At 49.9% G+C, this 19,363-nt stretch overlaps 1 protein-coding gene across 10 annotated transcripts in view; it reads left to right on the forward strand.

The window, feature by feature from the left end:
- ZNF516 (zinc finger protein 516) overlaps nucleotides 1-19,363 on the forward strand; it is a 124,327-nt gene that overhangs the window by 101,375 nt on the left and 3,589 nt on the right. For 8 of the 10 annotated variants that reach the window (XM_077877235.1, XM_077877168.1, XM_077877015.1 and 5 more), the window contains 2 exons: nucleotides 3,232-3,336; nucleotides 11,035-15,321. The exons of 1 other annotated variant lie outside the window; for it this stretch is intronic. In XM_077877235.1, coding sequence (XP_077733361.1) covers nucleotides 3,232-3,336; nucleotides 11,035-11,051 — 122 coding nt within the window. In that variant the 3' untranslated portion in view covers nucleotides 11,052-15,321. Of the gene's footprint in view, nucleotides 1-3,231; nucleotides 3,337-11,034; nucleotides 15,322-19,363 lie in introns of those variants that run through there. One more of the 10 variants, XM_077877638.1, reaches the window with a different exon arrangement.

Consider the following 19,363-nt stretch of genomic DNA (forward strand, 5'->3'; position numbering starts at 1 on the left):
GGGAAGAACGGAGATCGGTTCGTCTGGACTGGTGTCTGAGTGGGGGGCTGTGCAGCTTGATGGGATGCCCCGGGGAGGGAGTGGTGCTCCCCTGTGCAGCCCTTCCTTCTGAGGCTCCCCCAGGGCTACAGTCTCGACTTTGGGGCCAGGCCTGCACTCCTGGAGGAAGTCCTACTGATTCTCCATCACCCTAGTGGGTCTGCCCCCTTCTCAGGTGTCCCACCTGTAGCGGCTCCTCTAGGGCCTTGACCGGTGCCTTTCTCCTGTTTGAATGTTTATGTGTGGCTCTCAAAGTGCTGTAGGGGAAGGAAATCTGAGGGGTGGACAGAGAATGTTTCCTGTTATGGAGGCTCTGTTCCCCTTACTGCAGCCTGGGAAGTGTGGACGGCTCCCCCAAATCACACTATTGACGCATTACTGAATATGCCAGGGACTCAGATTTTTAAGGTTTTTGCCTCCCACTTGGCAGCTGTGGGCCTGTTCCATGTGGACTGGGCCTGTTCCATTGGTTTGTGCGTCGCAAATCTAGAAAGTTCAGTGCATCTCTATTCAAAGCCGTCTCGTTGGCCTGTCTGACCCTACAAGTCTGTCCATACGACTCATTCTGTGGTCTGAGGCATTTGCCGCATGCTCGATCTGCAGAAGAGGTCCCAGCTCCTTGTGGAGGCCTCCGGGTGAGCACATGTCCAGCGTCACTGTGTAGTGGGAGAGGCAGACACACACGGGAGAAAATCTTCCAAGTAGAGCCATCGTCCGTGTATCCGCGAAGTGTTTGTGAGTGGCTGTGCAACTCTGATTTCTCAGTGCCTGCCTCTTGTTGGCACGGCAAGCACTGCCGTCGGGAGGTGCCTCTGAGACATCGGGTCCTCTTGGAAGTCAAGGAGGATGCGTCTCGGAGGCCTTACCCCGCCTGTCCGTGGACGGGGTGATGTTTGTGCAGAGGGCCTGGCAGAAGAGGCAGGGTGATCCAAGGGATGACCATCGTCGCGTCCTGGGGGGAATCAGGCTACAGCCATTGAAGTCAGAGACGCGCTGCTTTCCTGTGACCGTTCCGCAGCATGGCCTTCAGGTCAGGTTCGCAAACATTGATCAGTGTAGGAGAGGTTTTTTGTTGGGATAGTAATAAAATGATACACAATCTGCGTTTCATACTTTGTGGTCAACCAATGTGGGATGATAATATGGATTTTAGAACAAAAACTTGAGGATAATAGAGCGAGGTTATTCTTTTTATTTTTTTTTAACAGATTTTATTTATTCATGAGTGACACAGAGACAGGCACAGACACGGGCAGAGGGAGAAGCAGGCTCCATGCAGGGAGCCTGATGTGGGACTCAATCCCGGGACTCCAGGATCACACCCTGGGCCGAAGGCAGATGCTCAACTGCTGAGCCACCCAGGCATCCCTAGAGGGAGATGATTCTAGATAGAATAAGACCTCAGGACCCTGTTACTGGGGCTCAAAATCTTCTACCAAGGACATGTTGCTGTGAGGATGGTGGAGGTCTGTGCGTCCTTCGTTTGGCTCTGGGCAGAGTCCCAACACAGCGTGTCCAGGCTCCTCCTCCTCCTTGCAGACGGGCACGTGTGTGGCAGCCTAAGCGGGTTGAGCTAATCCTCCTTTCTCACACACCCCAAGTTTCTGGGTCACAGTGTTAGAGCTGTTGCTCACCAGACAGTCTTCGATTCAGATGAAGTTTATGACCTTTTGATGAGCTCAGAATTGTGGAGTAGCTTGGGCGCAGTATTATTGACCACTAAGGGCAAAGAGGTCTTTTAAGACTTAAAAAGCAAAAAGAAGACGATAAGGCAAAGTGCACTATAGGGCCGTGTGTAGGCGCGTGCACACCGACGCATCCTTGATGCAGGGAAGTGTGGTCAGCCAAGCAGAAGAGCTGCAGCCTGGGTAGGAAATAGGCTGCTGAAGGGTCATGTCCAAGAAAGTACTGTGATGACTTAGCGTGTGAAGACGAAGATGGTGGGAGAAGAATCCATGGGTCTGGAGGGATTGGCCAGTGAACGTTCTCGTAGGATGATGCACCTCAGTCATGCTGCTAAGGGGTGGGGTTGGGCAGCAGAATCGCCTTAGAAGTTGAGCTCTTTGCGGATCAAATGCCGGGCGAGGAGAGAGCTAGTCCTAGAAGACGTTCGAGTGCCGTTGGTGAAGCTTCCACGTCAGGAAGGTGTGCTCAGGACCGGGTGTGTGCGGATGTCTGGATGCAGGCCTGTGGTCCCCGTAGTGCTTGGGGTCAAACACGGCGGCCACCCCGGGCACCAAGGATACTGGCCAGTGATGCTTCCCTGTGTGAGGGCCAGCGAGGCCTGTGTACCGTGGTCCCTGTGCTGTTGCGTTGGTGACTGTGGTGTGAGTGCGGGTTAAAGTGTTCTGGTCCCCTAATGAGGCAGTGGGAGGTGGAGGACGCTGTGGGCAAGCTCTGCAGGGTCTCCAAGGCCCATGTCCACGACTCGCCCGGTGAGAAACCCCACACGGGTGGCCTGACAGCGCCTGCACGTTTGGGTTCTGATGTCTGCACATCGTCTGCGGCCTAACAGCAATTTCGTATGATGCTGTCAACGCGCTCTGAGTTGGGGCGAGAATTTGGTTTCAGCTGATTTGACAGAGATCATTTGTCATCCTTTCCATTTGCCTTTCACATTTTTGACACTCAGGTGTTAGGGACAGACGCGCTTGGTGCAGTGAGCATCGTTTATTTCTATAGCTGTTGCTCAAGGCAGAACTTTTCCCAGTTGGGGTTTTTGTGTTCCCATCGAGTGAGAATGGGGCTGGCGGGAAGCCCCCGGGGAGCTCCCCCGTAGGCGGACCCGTGAGGGCCGTGTGCACCCCGTCCTCGCAGAAGGGACTTACACCCGGCCCGATTCCCGGGGGTCCTGGCTGTGCCCCAGAGGGTGCAGGCACACAGGTAAGGGGCCAGGTGGGCGGTCGGTGCGGGGGGCCCGGCGCGGTGGAGACAGGTGAGCAGGAGGCCGCCTCCCCGTGCCCGCACATGGCTGTCCCTGCGGCGCCACCCTGACCCGCCGGCGGTGGATGGCGGGAGGGCGTCCTGGTGCCCTGAGGCCCCGCACTCCACGGGCCGCCGTGCCTCATGCTGCGCCGGCCACGCCTCAGGCCCTCAGGCGCCCCCGTCACCGTTAGCCGGACTAATGGTGTTTTCCTCTCCCCCTCCCCTGCCGCCGCCCCTCCTGCGCCACCCATGGCCACCACCGCCCAGGGATGCTCCGGACGCAGGCCCGCCAAGGAGACTTCGTGTGCGTGGAGTGTGGGAAGCGCTTCCACCAGCCCAGCCACCTCAGGGCGCACACGCAGGCGCACACAGGTACCTGCCCGCCGCTGGGCCTGGGCCTCCGCGGACCCCGGGAGGGCACTGGGGGCGGAGCCGCCGCTGCCGTGGTGCTGTCCCCAGCCACTGGCCCGAGGCGGGCGGCCTTCTCCCCGACCCCGCGCCCGCTTGTCCCATCGGCCCCCCAGTCGGTCTTCCCTTGGCATCGGGGTGCCCTGTGCTTTAATTGGACATTAGCCTGTTTGCAGGTGTCCCACTTTAATCAGAGAGTCGAGTCCTGGGTGGTGACTATGCTGATGACACCTGCTGCCCCCAGCAGCACGGGAGTCGCCGTGGCCCTGTCATCCCAACATGCAGCTCAGGGTCCCTGCCCGCTGGCGTGGGCAGTCACGGCACCGGGTCCCTGAGCCCCTTGTGCTGGTCTGGGGTGGTGGCACAAGCCCTTGGCCTGTCCGCATGAGCTGGCCCGTCACTGCCCAGGCAAGAGACGCACACTGGGACCCCCACCCCGGGAGGAGGGGGCTGGAGGGCTTGGGGTCGGAAGCCCGTGTGACGTGAGCTGACTGAGGCCAAGGGGTAAGTAGTGCAGGAGGAGGGCCCGTGTGCCGGCGCCGATGATGAATGTCGTCACAAGGGCGAGGTCTGCGTGGGCGAGTGCGCCCCGGCTCTCAGTCTCTGACACTGAGTGTCCAAGGAAGTGGGTGTTTCCGGCCACAGGCTGGGCGCCGGTATGTGTCTGCTGCCCGTGCTTTCTGTTGATGGCCTCGCCTCCCATGGCGGCGCGTCATCACTGGCACACTCCTGCTAATGCGCCCCTTGTGCCCACGGTGGCGTGTGAGTCTCGGGACCTCCGAGGTGCTGGAGACCACGCCGCCTCCGCAGAGGGCCCCGGGCCAGTAGGTCTTCGATTCATCAGCTGTTGGGGTTTCTCGTGGCAGCTGGGAAGAGGCGTGTGTGAGGCCCGCGTCACCAGGGCACCGACGGGCTTGTACCACAAGCGTGAATACCTGTGCGTTGCTTTGGTGCCGAACCTGGCCCTTGGGGACCACCCTGGACCCTTGCCAGACACTGTTGGCCATTGTGGCCACGAGTTACAAGGACACAGCAGGTCCTCACAGCCACCTTGGGTCCTGTGGGGGGTGAGGCTTTGCCACACTAGACGGCCCTACCTTTCTCCCCACGAGGTTTCTGTGCCAGTTTGTTCCAGAGCACTCTGCCGTCTTCTTCCTTCAGCGTGGCGCTTTTGTATTTCCCATGAGAAGTGCCCTGCTAGCGGCCAGGGCGCCGTGGCCACATCCCCTCCTTGATCTGCTTCCTGCCAGCACAGCCACCGTGCACAAGTACCCGTGTGCACACACCCCTGATGTGCGTGTTACCCCTGTACACTTGCAGCTCGGCGTCCGCAAGATGTGCCCGTGCTTGGGCACGCGCTGCTGGAAGACTCAACTTGTGCCCCCCAGGAACTGGGTGCACATATCCTCGTGGCCACCTCACAGGTTGTCCCGGGCTACGAGCCCCCCGCCTTGGTCCCCTCACAGAATGTCACTGCGCCCTCTCCTGCTACCTGCATCCTCTGAGGACCTTCTCACTTTCTAACAGGCCTCCGAGTCCACACACGGTCCCCCTTGTCAGGGCAGAGGTGTTTCTGTGCTGCCAGACAGGCATCCAGGCCCTGTCTCGGGGTCAGAGCAAGCTCGCGCACATCCTATCCCGACAAACGTGACCATCTGGGGGACGCTGGGCTTTTGAGGATGGCGATAGTGATGGAGGCGCCCCGGGAACCGCTAGAGCGTTCCTGGTCTGGAAGGTTAGCAGTGATGCAACCGGTAAGGCCGGGCCGCTCCCAGGTACAGGTGGACCTTGGAATGGCCGTGTCCACATCGGGGCCTCTGTTCTTGTTTTATTGCAGTTTTAGAATTCCCGTTTGTTGCTAAAAAGCCTTTTCTTCATATGAACTCGATTCAATGCCCTGTTGTGTGTTACGGTTTTTCAGTCCTGATTGTCCACATTTGAGATGGTGACCCTTGCTAGTAATTTTGTCCGTTGTTACGATTGCCTTTTTTTTTAAATAAAGATTTTATTTATTCATCTATTTATTTACTTATTTGTTTATTTATTTATTTGAGAGAAAGTGTGCACAAATGAGGGAAGGGCAGAGGCAGAGGGAGAAGCAGGCCCCCTGCTAGTAGGGATGCGGGATGTGGGAAGCCCGATGTGGGACTCAGTCCCAGAACCCCAAGTTCACGACCTGAGCCAAAGGCAGACGCTCAACCGCTGAGCCCCACAGGCGTCCCACAGTACTGTTACCGATGAATCATTGAATGTTCTGATTCTCCACGAAAATTCCATTTCTTTAGCTTAAACCTTCAGAATTCTCAAAGAGGTGTGTCTGTTGAGACGACTGGAAACCATATCAGTCACAGGTAGAGGTTTACATCTTGGTATTTCCCTCATCCTATAGTTCTCAATGTTTAAAAAAAAAAAAAAAAACCCACAGCTGCTGTGTTAGGTTTAGGGTACCACAGATCCAGGGAGCTATTCTGTGGTTACTTGTCCAGAGCAGGACTCATGCTACTTACCAGCCATGTTCTGTCTCATGTGTGGCATGCTTTCCTAATATTAAATAATGGAATATGTAAGTCAGATTCCTTTCTTGACAGCTTGAGAAGCTGTGCATTGTGGGCTTTTTTTTTTTTGTGATCATATAACATCTTGTATTCATGCAGAAATCATTTGATGTTATACTTAAAGTTAATGGACTTTTACAAATATTCATAATTGATGCAAATTCAGTTTTAAAATCATTTACTCACCCATTAACGATATTTATTGAGCACCTACCACGTGCCAGGCTCCGTAATACTAGGGAGACAACCAGAATATTGGGGACACACGGCAAATACTTTTCCTGCTCTGTTGTGTGTTCAGGGCTGGGGGGCGGTTTAGACAAGGAAACAGGGCAAAGCAGCACAGCAGCAATGGTGCAGGTGAGGGTCCTGGACCTGGACTTGGGCATTTGGAAGACCATGTGGGGGCAAGGGTGGTGTTGCCCTTGGGAGCCTGCCCAAGGGTGGAACAGCACATTCCCTTGGAAGAGCCACACCGAGTTCAGCGGTGCTGGAGGATGGAAGCTTCTTAAGGGCAGTGGAGAGCCCTGAGCCGGGGGGTAGCATGATCAGTGTTGTGTCCTTAGAGGGGGTGTCAGGGTTCAGATGAGTTACGGCATCCACACAGGTGGCTGAGCACCACTTTGGTGGTGCATGGGGTCGTCTGCATGGGACACGGGGGCCCAAGTTAGGGTGGAACTGGGCATGCAGGTGTTTGGGCACAGGAGCTGAGATATGGGGGAAGGAAGGGAAAGGGGTGGAGGTGACCCCGATTCTGGCTGCAGGTACCAGCTCACGTGAGGAGTCTGGCCCCTAGCATGGAACTTGGAGGAGGCGCAGGAGGAAACCCGGGTCATGGGCGCATGTGAGCCTGGGTTGGGGTGCTTCCTGGGGATCCATCTCAGAATGTCCAACAGGAACGCGAATATGTGGGTTTGAAGTGGAGGAGGACGAGGGGATCCTGGTGGTGGTGGCGATGTGTGTGGCTTCCAGCGTTAAAACTCTGTCACGAGGAATGAATTCCGTGTTCAGAGACCTAGATGATACAAACTGATACAAACTGTTGAGATCTTGGGCTCCTGAGTGGGAAGCTCTAAATCTGAGCCACCCCAGGCGTGTGACTCCACGCAGTTCCTGCATCTATAAAGTGACTGCGACAGTGACAGCGACAGCAGCGCTCGGCACCCTTTCTGGACCAGTAACACAGAAGCACCAGCTGAGCACTGGCAGCCGCGGTTACCCCGGGCCCAGCCCCTGCCCTCCGTGACCAGAGGAGCCTTGGTGCAGCGTCTACACGGCGTGTGCTTGTGGGCAAGGGGAATAGGGTTCATGTTGCCGTGCAGGTGCCGGTGGGCAGGATGCTGACTCACGAACGGGGCTAAGAAACCAACATTCAGGGCCATTGCCCTTCCTCTGGGTCTCCGGGCTTTGCCAGAACCCAGCAGCATGCTTCCGGAGGCTCTTCTTCTGTCTTGTTTCGTTTTACAGACTAGTTGTTCCATGAAGGGCGGAGGTATGGCTTGAGAACAGTGTTCTCACCCAGACGTCGGGCCCTAGGGGGCTGCCCTGTGCTCCCCAGGGTAGGCAGGCATCATTGTACACTTGCTGCCGTCTGGCCAGCGGCCCTACTCTGCCGTCTTACAGCAGGATGTTCAGTGTTGGCTGATTCTGACAAATCATCATATACTGCGTATCTGCGTGAAAGTCCGTCAGGCACGAGGTCCGGGTCCACGTGTCAGAATTGATCTGATTCCATTAGGTCAGAATGAATGAACACTTTGAGATGTGAATTAATGTTCTTTTGATGTGGTTTCGGGAGCAGTGCCCCTTTACATACCCTGGTCAGCAGGCATTCCTCCGTAGGTGGAGTGGAGACAATCTCCGAGCCCCTAGACGTTGCGTTGTGGATTCAATAATAGGACATCCAGACCGAGGCTCAGGGTCACAGTGCCTGCTCCCCAGGCATTCACTGGCACCTCCTGTACCGTGCTGGGGTGCTGGAGGTGAGGAACCAACCTCCTGAGTGGGGCACGACCTGGCTGTGGGCTAATTGTCCCTAACCTCAGGAATACAGGACCCAGTGTTTGTGCTTCTAGTAATATACATTGAATTCCGATCATGAGGGTGCTAATATTTGGAGCAAACTTCTAAATGAGAGAAGGGCTTCATACATATTGTCATTTTCAAGGTGCTTTTTCATAGATTTAGCATGACTGAGTAAATGTTTAATTTCTAGTAATCACCAATATTCATCATTAGGAAGAACGTGTTTTGAAAATAATAGGCTGAAATATTGGTATCATGTCATATGGATGTTGGGGGTGAGGGGAACAAACCTAGGAGGCTTCTTTCGGTGTGTATCGTGAAGAAATTGTCTTTTTCTGTTATGTTGTTAAACATTAGAAATTAAAATATTTAGCACCAAGAAAAATAGCCCTCTCTCCCTGCAAATCCCCCGTCCCCCCTGGTTTTTGGATTTAAAAGACCAGACTGACTTTTGCTGGAATAATGAAGTCTGGTGTTTTCAGTTTGTTTGGATTCCTTGCCAAAATTTAAAGGCAAGGCTATGATTAATAGTTTATTTCTTATTATTCTAAATATTATTTAAAAATAGTTAAGCTCAGAGAAATAATCCTATTAATCAAAATAAGAGGAAATGAGAAAATAAATGGGACGCTAATCTATCTCGTGTTTAGCCATGGGTATTAGAATGCAGATGATGGAGAAGGCACGTAGCGGTTGTACCTGAATACACGTACGGTCTGGTTTCCCATCACTTTCACATTCTCGGCGTCAGAGATCAAATTCGAAATCCAGCTCGTGTCTAAGCAGCTTCTGTAATCATAAAACCAAGCAAACACTTAAAAACACTTTATCCATTTTTCTCTTAAGTTCAACAAAACTATGAAAAGTTGTGAATGTGATGAGTGATTTGTCTAAAGTGATACGTGTGTCAGATGCGTGAAGACTGAGGGGTTTCGTGTGTATCCTGGGAGGGTCCAGGCTTTTTTCATGTTTATGTCATCGACCCCCAACAGCATGAGTACATATACATCCCCTTAACCTTTTAAAGATGAAAAGAGTAGGCCTCATAAAGTTCCAGAAGTCAGTATCCATCCCTAGAACATTGAAATGCATTAAAGAAAGATATTTGTTTCCTTCCGCATTAGCTGAAAAGCCCACAGTTCACACGGCAGCAAAAAAGAAAGTCAAATTTTCTAAAAACATGTTTCTCATTTTCTGAGTACCCTGTCTCATAGGACTGAGAAAGCAACCTGCATGTGTCAAGATACTATGTGTGCACTTAATTTAAGTATTTCTGTGACTCCTTTCTTCTGTAGCTGTATTTCTTCTTTGCCTGATTTCTTGGATGAATTTCTTTCATTTCCTAAAAGGCCTGTAGGACAGCTGTATGGAGTAATAATAAACTGTTGGTCCCAGTGAATCAGTAAGTGAAAATGACTTCCTTAAAAAAAAAAAAAAAATGAGATGCTATTTGAACACATCCCTTCAGTTTTAAAGCAAAAAATAGACCTCTCTGTGTCTAGATTTATGGACTGACTTTAACAACCCAGTTATTAGGGTTTTCCAGATTACACAGTCCTTCGAAAATAAACATTTTTTTTTTAAACTTTCTGACCTTTGCAATTTAAAACTTCTGTCCTTTATGGAGGTGGGCTCCTCCCCCTGTTACTGCTCTAATGGCGTGTTTTCATTGGCCTCGTGCAGGAGTGTGTACGGTGGTCCCACGGAAGAGAAGTCCAGGCAGCTGTTGGGGGGGGGCGCGCAGTCCCTCTTGTATGGAATGCACACTGCTGGGGATCGCCAGCAAGTCTGTTTGCTACACACAGTTAACTTTGTAGAGACTTCAATGACTAACAGTAGCTCCCATTTCTCTCCTGGCAAACACGAAGGCCACCTCTCTTCCTTGAAGGTATCTAGACGCAGTTCTCAAAGTGCCTGGTTGACGATCTCTCTGTGATGGGATGTCACCGTGCAAAAACACGAAACCTCATTTTCAGCTTTCCTGCAGGAAATTCACCTTCTACTTGAGGACGCTGAGTTCCTGTGACGTGTCACATACACCTCTGTCCGTGCCACCACACCCACCCCCTGAACCCCGGAAAAATTTTCATTGGGTCTCTTACCAGATGTCCTTTGGTGTTGACTGCTGGATGTCAGCAATGTAGGGCTTGTTTTAAGTGGGAGCTTTCGGAAGTTATTAACTGAAGAGAAGCGCTTAATTCATTATGTCACCCAGACGCCCCCCTCCAACCCCGCCCCGCACACATGGCTTCCCAGGGTTCCTGGAGGCATTGCTGGAAACCAGTTAGAACCCAGGGAGTGCTCTGGTTTAGGGATGCATGTTCATTTCCGGCGGTTGGTTTCACTTCATTGAGACTTTAGCTGAAGGTTAATGCGGTTGAGTGAGATTAATCGTGCTCTGTTGTTTTTGTCCTCGGATTGTAAAACCCATTGTTCAAATAGCGATGCTTCCGACGTCGTTGGAGAGCCTTCTCTAAAGGCGGCAGGCTCACGTTTATAGTCCCATTTTTACCTCGCAGTGCACTTGACTTGAGAACACTCCTTCTGTGTTTCCGCCGTGGTGATTTTTTATGGAAATTAGCGGGAGCACCGTGGCTTCTCCCAGGCCCCCGTGAGAGCTGTACGTCTCTTACCATGTTCGTACAGCCTCTGAATCTGGCCCTGTTTGGCACTGTTGCTCACCTGTACATGTGCTGTGGACTACAGAATTCTGCTTTTTGGGGCATCTCCCCCCCCCACCTCCCCTGGTTCTGTCTTGCCACCTTTGAACCTCTGGAGCTGGTTTAGATGGTATTATGTGCCATTCCTGGATGCGAAACACAGGTTTGATGATCCTCTCTGAATCCCTGGAAATGATGGTGCAAAGCTGCCTCTGTAGGCCAGGAAGGCACATTTAAAATCATCATGCTTGAGCAAAATGAGTTGCCGCTAAAACCAGGGGTGTTGGCCGACCTGGCGGTGTTGCCGTGTGAAGGTCATGGTCAGCGTTCTGGGGTGTTGATACAGGAATCGATAGGAAAAATGCACTTAGATGCCAAGAGGCAGAAATGAGCTTTTCTGTTGTGTGCTTTCTCTCATCCAGGGGAGAGACCGTTCTAACACAGATCCCGTCCCGACAGTGCCTCTCAGAAAGGGAACCTGAAGACACGTTTCCAGCGTACCCCGGTGCCCCTGACAGCCGTCAGCAGCCCCCTTGCGGATGTCCCCACAGCGACACTGACCACCTCGTGGAAGATCAGCCGCAGGACTCCCGCCCGGACACCTTGAATCCTGGAGCCGCTGAGCCGGAGTAGAGACCGAAGGGAAATGCTTCTCCTCCTTGTTAAACATTTAAGAATAAATGAAGATGGTGTGTCTACTCTAGAGTCACCCGTAGATATTCTCTATGCATATATGTGCTCATCGACCAGGCCCCGTGCTTTCTTACCATAAACAGTGGTGTCGGCAGGCACAGGCGTCTGTGCTGTTCAAGACAAGTTTGAGACACTGGAGAGAGGTTCGTGTGTGTGCAGAAGACACTGAGGAAGCCCTGAGCAGGAGCCGCCGCCGCCACCCAGGAGGACTGTCGGGTAATGTCCGGACACAGTGGTGGTGGAGCTGAGGTCGGCCAGGTGTTAACACCACGGCCTGTGTCCTAGGGGCTACGTAGAGTGGTCCGTAAGAGAGCAGAAGGTGGTGGCGCAGGGCCGTGACGGGGCCCCACCGTGCGGCAGCCCTCGGGGGTCCGTGTGCATTTCCTGCGGGCACCCCTGCCCGCCCACCCCACCCCCCGCCCCGTCCTTCCCATCATTTGCTCTCAGTGAGCCCGCAGAGGAGACGCAGCTCTGGGAGTGCTTCTGTTCTGCTTTGGAAAAGAGCTAGTTGAACACTAAGAAAAGCAGGCTTCTTTGTTTATTCTCAGGACCTTTTTGTAACAGGGCTACATTCTACAAACTGCTCATCAAGGAAGACTGCCCGTCTTAACAAATTCTCTAGCCACTGAACCCTCCTGGTCCAGACCCGTTTTACTGATCGCGGGAGAATCCCTGAGCAGATTTGGGAGCCCTGGTGCTCTGGAAACTTCTGCTCCCCCTCCCTCCCTCCCTGCCTACCCGCCCTCCCCACCTCACCCCCATCTGTCCCTCCACCAGCCCAGCAAGTAGGTGTCTTTTCTTCTCGGGCCTGGGGACCCCTGCAGGATGAGTACCTTCATCATCCCCAGAGCGTGGAGGTCCCCAGGCCCCTGGGTGGGGGCGGCTTTATATACCTCTTCCTCAGTCCCGCAAATGCAAGTTTTTGTGGTGGGGGTTAAGGCCCGTAACAAAGGATCTTAAACCGTGCAGTGTACGCCGTTAAAATTGTATTCCACAGATATAAATATTTTCTTTTCCTGTTACCGTGACACTATGTGTGATGGTAATATTTCTGAGAGTTTCAGATTTTTGCACATATGATTTTATGCATTATCAAAAGTTACTGCTGCCTTGAATGAAAATGTTCTGTGAAATTTTTTGCAAAAGCTTTACTAGGTTTTTTTTAATTGTGAAATTTTGTAAAGGCAGGAAATGGATTAAAATGAGCATGCTAAATATATTTTTCAAAAAAGCAATAATTTTACATGTACAGAAATTATCCTAACCTTTAATACTGGTGAGAGCGACAGTTTACTTAATACGGTAATGGATTAGTGCAGTTTTTTGTAGAAAATGGGCTTCTGATACAAAGATTTGTTTAAACACGTGCGTGCACACGCACACACATACACACACACACACACACACAAACCCCGAAGTGTGGTTTTCCTGTTCTAATGATTTGTTGAATTATTATTATATTATTATTGTTGATGTTGTTATTAGTTAATGTTTGATTCTGAATTCTACTTGTTACTGAATTTAAATTACTTGAGGTTCAGGTTACTTTGCAACACTTGCAAACAATGCAATGTAACTGGCTAGCTTCTCTATACATACGTATGTATACACACGTATGTATGTGCACATGTATATGTATGTGTGTATATGTAACGTTTCTACTTATTTTTTTCCTGATACTTATACACCAGATATGTACCAGAATGATCTGTTGTGTTGGTGTAATTAGGAATATCCATGCAGATTCTATCGAGCAGCTGTAATTGACTGTTTTCTGTAAAGTTATTTTGAGCAAAGTTGCAGAGACACATTCCTCTGTCCACCTTAGAAATCAGAATGCCGCCTTTCTGTTGACTTATGTTTGATCATTTTGATAGTTTCCCCAAAGTGATAATTTCTGCATTTCATTTTCTTGGCTGAAAGTGAATAGTGACAGTTCAGGAATGCACAGGGGTTAGTGATTCAGTCCTGTCTGTTTCTCTGTGTTCTAGTTATTAAAAGCAATTCTGTACCCAAAGTGACACGGAGGTGTCGTGTACATTCTTACTGTTTCAGAAGCAGCACCCGGGAGCCCCACTGGCAGTTGGAGCTGCCTGGTGGAGACAGGGGTGCGTGCCTGGGGTCCCACTGGTGGAGTGTGCAGCCGAGTCATTTTACGTAACCGTGTGTGCTGTGCCGAGTGCAGAAATAGGTTTCCACGTAACTAATCAGACGGAGGAGGACCCTCCGAGGATGCCACCCTCCAAGACACGCTGTTCTCGGGCCTGACTGTGGTTTCTTTCTTCCACTGGTCATCAGTATTGTATTGGTTTGTTAATGCGTTTATGTCAGTTTGACCATAGTATTTAATATGATTTGTGTTTTCTTATTTATTTAGCCAATATGTTTTGATTCGCTTTTTTTTCGAATGGTAATTTCCGCATGATCTCTCCTGTAAGTCACCTTCTGACTGTTACAGACTTTCTACTACCTCTACCGATCTGCTGTTTCCTTGTTTCTTAACAGGATTTTTACAGTGTTGGCGTCTAATGTAACTTAGACAATAAAGGGTTTGGTTGTCTACACTACAGCTTCTCCGTGTATCTCCCCGCCCCGCCTGCGCTCTCGCTGTTCCTGGCGCGGCTCTGTTGGCCTGGCTCTCCTCCTCGCCTCGCCCTCTCCGCCTCCCCGCTCAAGTCTCTTACTTGTTGTCGAAGTCAAATAACACGTAAATAATGAGCTTATAGGAGTCTTTCAGGTTATTCACTCATATTCCTTAATTTTGAAGAATGAACATTTACATTCTCTGAAAAATCGTCTGGTATGCCTCTTCTCTGGGAGACACTTAGCTGTTTTGCCACTTTCCTGCCTGCTTTTGGAAGGTCTCTTGGCACTCCCAGACGGAGACTTTTCATTGTTGGTCAAAACACAAGTAGATTTTCAAGGCAAGCGGATTTTGCCTTCCCAGTTTTGAAAAGTATTCAGTGCTTTTAGAGGTCCCTCCAATACTTACTTGTTTTCGAAACCAAGAAAGACCCTGGTTTCCTGATAAAAACATGCTCCAGGAAATCACTCTAGTTAATAATTACACACGGCCACTGGGTTAGGTGAAGGGCTGTTCATTTTGCCCAGGATGTCAAGAGCCGTCTTCAGACTTGGCGACTCTGGCACAGGCTACATACGTTTATAGGAGCATCTGTGTCAGGGCACAAGCGTCCGTGTCAGGGCACAACACACGCACAGATTTAGTAATCTAGCACTGCCTTCCGATGGATGTAGTGTTGAATGCAGCCAGTAACCGGTGCCGTCTCTCTGACGCCTTCCAGGGCGCTGGCTCAGGGAGCTGCTCAGTCTTCCCACTGGAGAGAGAGGCACGAGAGAGAGCGAGAGAGTGAGCACTCCTGGCTCACAGGATGCATGTCCCCTGGATCGCGGACAGCAACTGCACCTGTCAATCTATGCCCAAAGGACACTGCACCTCTTGGACGCTTGTGGCCATATTTCACTTTATCAATAGTCCTGCTTTAAAGCAAAATAAACGATGACTCCCCAAACATCGATGATGTACAAACAAGAGGGACTGTATGTGTTTGACTTTCCCACTTTCCAGACAAAGTAGCATATGCTGTTTTACTGCTTTAACTTTGGTGAGTTCTGAGTGCAGAGCATTTTGTTCACTGAGTAAAAGAAAAATCACAGGCCAGGACTTCAAGAGGTGGTGTAAGTGCACTGCAGAGCCCTAGCACACCTGTGTGAGGGGACCCATGGAGAACGTTCATTCTTCATCAACTTTGCTAATGATACTTTGAGGCAGTAAAATGCAAAAGACCATAGAATTTGTATTTCTTTTTTTTTAAATACAATTTATAACATTATATTTTGTACTCTTTATATTAGAATTTGTAACTAGATTGATGTATTTAACTCTATTTCTGAAAGAATAAATCAATGTTTCAGTTATGTGATAAAAATATTTAGATAAAACATATTCATTCTATTGGAATTTGAAATCAATAAAAAGATCTTGGAGTTCTTGAGATTTGTAAGAGCTTTTTCCCCCGCTTTCAGGAGGTGGCCTAAATCCTTTGTCTTGATCTGTGGTTTTCTATTTTTCTTGGTAGAACACAAAGCAAAGTGTTGGCGCTCTTCATATGAGCAGGAGAGCTTTAGTGTGATTCACAAGATCGTTCATCTAAAACTATGTCAAGATGGCCAAAGTAGTTTTTAAGGTTTTTTTGTAGACTCCAGGGCATACACACTGTTTGTTTTTGAAGACAACAATACCTCAATTTCTCCCCCTGCTTATCTCTTCTTTCCTGCCCCATGTACACACACCATTCTTACCCTTGCTGTGTGAGCCATACAGGATGTACGATATGGACATGAAGGGAACCCCGAGTCAGATGAAATCATTGTATCAAGGGCTTGGGTTCAGAGGCACTGATGGAATTTTAATTTAAAAAGATAAAAAGCGTTTTAAAGGTAGAAGGTATAACTATGTCTCAGCTGGTGGAAAGGAGAAGGGGTGTGTGGGCACTTGCACATGGCCTTCTTGCTTAGACAGTAGAGGGCCACACTTTCCAGAGCCGCAGGCCGGAGCAGCTATCGAGCAGCTGACATCTGTCCGTGGGGGCAAGGACCACACACCGAGTTCAGCCCCTCTGCACTCTAGGGGAAGAGCACCAATTTGAGGACTTTGTAGGCTGTGGAACCAGACCTCGTCAGAGGGGGTTTATGGCTCAAACTTCAGAGAACCTCTGCCTGCTGGGTAGCTGGTTCTATGAGAAGGGTCTTGATTCTAAATGAGGACTTGGCATCACCAGTGACTTGAGAAGGCAGCTGACATTAACTGAAAAGCAGACGGCACTGTGCTGTGATCAAGGAGAAATCCCCTGCCTAGATCTCTGTGTTTCCCTTGATTCGGGGAACTCTTTCCAGATGACATGGGGATGTGAGTTCATTGGTTTAAACCCACATAGACACACCTTCCCCAGGCCTGGGATTTCTACAGGAAGCCATACTCCTTTCTCCAAGAAGGTGGCTTTCCTTTTGTCTATCTGCTGGTTGCTGAATAGCTCATGGCACCGCACCCTGCCATGAGTTTAGGGGCTCATTGGCCATTGGGAGTTGGGCAGAAGGTGGCCATTGAACGTTTGCTGGGCTGTAATTTGCCACATATCATGCTGAATGTGGGCACTGGGCTTGGCCATGCTGTGCACACACACACACGCACACGCACACTTGAAAAAGATCCTGCTATTTATGACAGCACCTTCTTTCCCCTGCTGTCTTGCTGTTTGAAAACAATGGTGTGCATTTCTAACCTATGCTGTTCATGTTCTCAACCTTACCTTTTCAAAGGTGAGTTCTCATTCAAAAGATTAGCAGAATTTTTGAAAGAAAATGTAAAATGCTTTGGTCTGGGCCCGTGTGACAGGTTCTTAAGGTGTCTCTCCCCATGGATGTGCAGGGCCGTGGCTGGGGTCCGTGGCAGGGGAAGCACTGTGGGGACCTCGCAGCATGTGACCATCATGTCACACAACTTTCCAGGTTCCTTTATGGGAAGAGTGAAGTGAAGATTGTAATGAGAACACTCTTTTTTTCCAACCAAAGAAGGTACTATGGAGTGTCTCATTCCAAGCCCTCTCCTGACAGGCTTCTGAGGAAGCCCCAAATTCGGTGGCCAATAGTCCCAACTTTAAGAGGGCAAGAAAAATCTCGCCTTTTTCTGTTTCTGGGTTTGTCAGTAGAGGAGCAGGGTTCAGGGTACAAGGAATGTCATCCCCACTTGACCTGGTGCTTCACCGTGTCTCCTTATGTCACGTTCTCTTTGGTTCTGGAAATTAAAGGGTGGTGAACTAGAATATGTCCAGGACAGGGTAACAGGAATCGAAAGAGGAGGTGTCTTTTAAAGAAGAAAAACTTCACACAACGCAGGTGAGTGGTTGTGAAATCTCAGATGTCTACCAAGAGAAATAGCAAGTCGAAACTTGTGGAAATTTTGCACTGCAGAGCTGTGCCTAGTCAGTGGAAGGGACAGATGGGCTTGGGCTCGACATACGGAATTACCTGAGGGTCAGGCCATGTAACCATAAGACCATCTGCCCTTTAACCTGATAAACTCCCTGACCCTGGAGAGGTCAAGCAGAAGCTTGATGGATGGGCATGTGCATTTTTAAGGAAATAAAGATCAAGGTTCCTGCACAGAGAGGCAAATTGGAACCAGATGAATGTGTAAGTCTCATCAAAAGATTTTAGACTTCTTTAAAAATGTAGAAATTGTACAGGAAGTTTTTGACATTATAGATTCTTCCAACGAATCTTGGGCGCCTGCCACAGCAACGCAAAGCCCTAGGTGCTGGGTGAGAAATATGAGTGAAATGGAACCTGCTCTGACATTCTCTCACCGGGGGAAGGAGGCAGACATCCAAGGAGTTCCACATCAGATGGATGAAGGCTGCAAGGAGTAGGTGGAGGAGGCACAAGCCCACTTGAGGAGAGAGGATGAGGATCTCATAAAACCAACCAAATGCTTCTGTGTCAGCGAGACCCAGTGGCACCAGCCTGAAACTTTTGAAATGATTTTATAAAATGATTGAGGTGATTACATAGAATTAAAATTTGCATCTGATCTCAAACCTCCGTGGACTTGGGTAATCTACGGGAAGACTTTGATGTGGGCGAGAAAAGTGACACGTGAATTTCAGTGAGGGAAAGTATTTGGATAACTACCCCACAGTACCTTTAGAACATATTTTGAGTTGTCAAGTTTGAGAGAGGAAAGGGACCGATATCATCAATTATTCCCTGAAGACCGTAACTCAAAGTGAGGTGTCAAAGAGATAGGCAGTGTGCCTCAGCCTCCACTCCTCGGAGGTCATGTGCATCTGTTCTAAGTACTGTGACCTGCCGTGTTTCAAGTTCGAGGAAGCAGAGAAGCCAGAGGTGGGCGATCCAGTGGTTGGTTAACGAAGGGGAAGCTTGAACATGAGATAGAACAGGGTTGAGAAAGACATGGGTCGAACAGTTTTGTACAGTGACTTGTCACTCTAGATCTGGTTCAGTCCAGAGAGATAAAATCAGAACCCAGTCACAGGGAGCTGACGTCTACAAGGACAGCCTCTGTGCTGGGAACTGTCAATCCTATGTCAAGTCTCACAGCAGCCTTCAAAGTTGGCATTATTAATTGTGGTTTATGGGTGAAAATGTAGAAGGTCTAAGAAGGGCACGTTACTCAAAGTGACACAACCAATAACTTCTGGACACACCACTGGGGTCCAGGCCTATTGGGCATGCTTATCCTCTACTCCTGCCTCGATGCTGTGTGTGCAGGTGAGTAATGGCGATAATCTCTACATGATGGGTTACCACCTTCCAAAGCACCGAGACATCCATTACCCCATGGACCATGGCAGCGATCCCGCCAGGTAAGGGGTGTAGACGATATCCTCTGTGTTCCAGAGATGGGCAGGTGACCCATCTGGTTCTGAATCAGAACCAGATGTTTCAGATTTCTGAGCCCTTGTTTCAGGATCAGAGTATCCCTTGGTTAGGCTTTATGTAAGTTCAGAACTAACATGTAGGGATGAAAACACGGATTGGGATTTCTGAGACCCTGGGTGTGAGTTCCAGGTGTGTCCCATGCTGAACACGTGCATCTGTCAGCCAGTTTGTCCCAGATTTGGTCTTTCCTTCTCTGTTGATTCTTTCCTTCATGCTTGAGACATCCTGTTCCCCTAAACACCACCTTTGGTCCTTTGGTCCTCTGTTCCCTCTCCATTTGGTGCCTGTTCTGGCTTTTTTTTTTTTTTTTAATTTTTATTTATTTATGATAGTCACAGAGAGAGAGAGAGAGAGAGAGAGAGAGAGAGGCAGAGACATAGGCAGAGGGAGAAGCAGGCTCCATGCACCGAGAGCCCGATGTGGGATTCGATCCCGGGTCTCCAGGATCGCGCCCTGGGCCAAAAGCAGGCGCTAAACCGCTGCGCCACCCAGGGATCCCTGTTCTGGCTTTTTAAGGTGAATCTTCCACAAAAAGTAGTTTCTGACCATTTTACCATTCCCCACACTAGCTTTGAA

This window comes from Canis aureus, chromosome 1 (genome assembly GCF_053574225.1).
Source record: "Canis aureus isolate CA01 chromosome 1, VMU_Caureus_v.1.0, whole genome shotgun sequence".
NCBI lineage: Eukaryota > Metazoa > Chordata > Mammalia > Carnivora > Canidae > Canis > Canis aureus.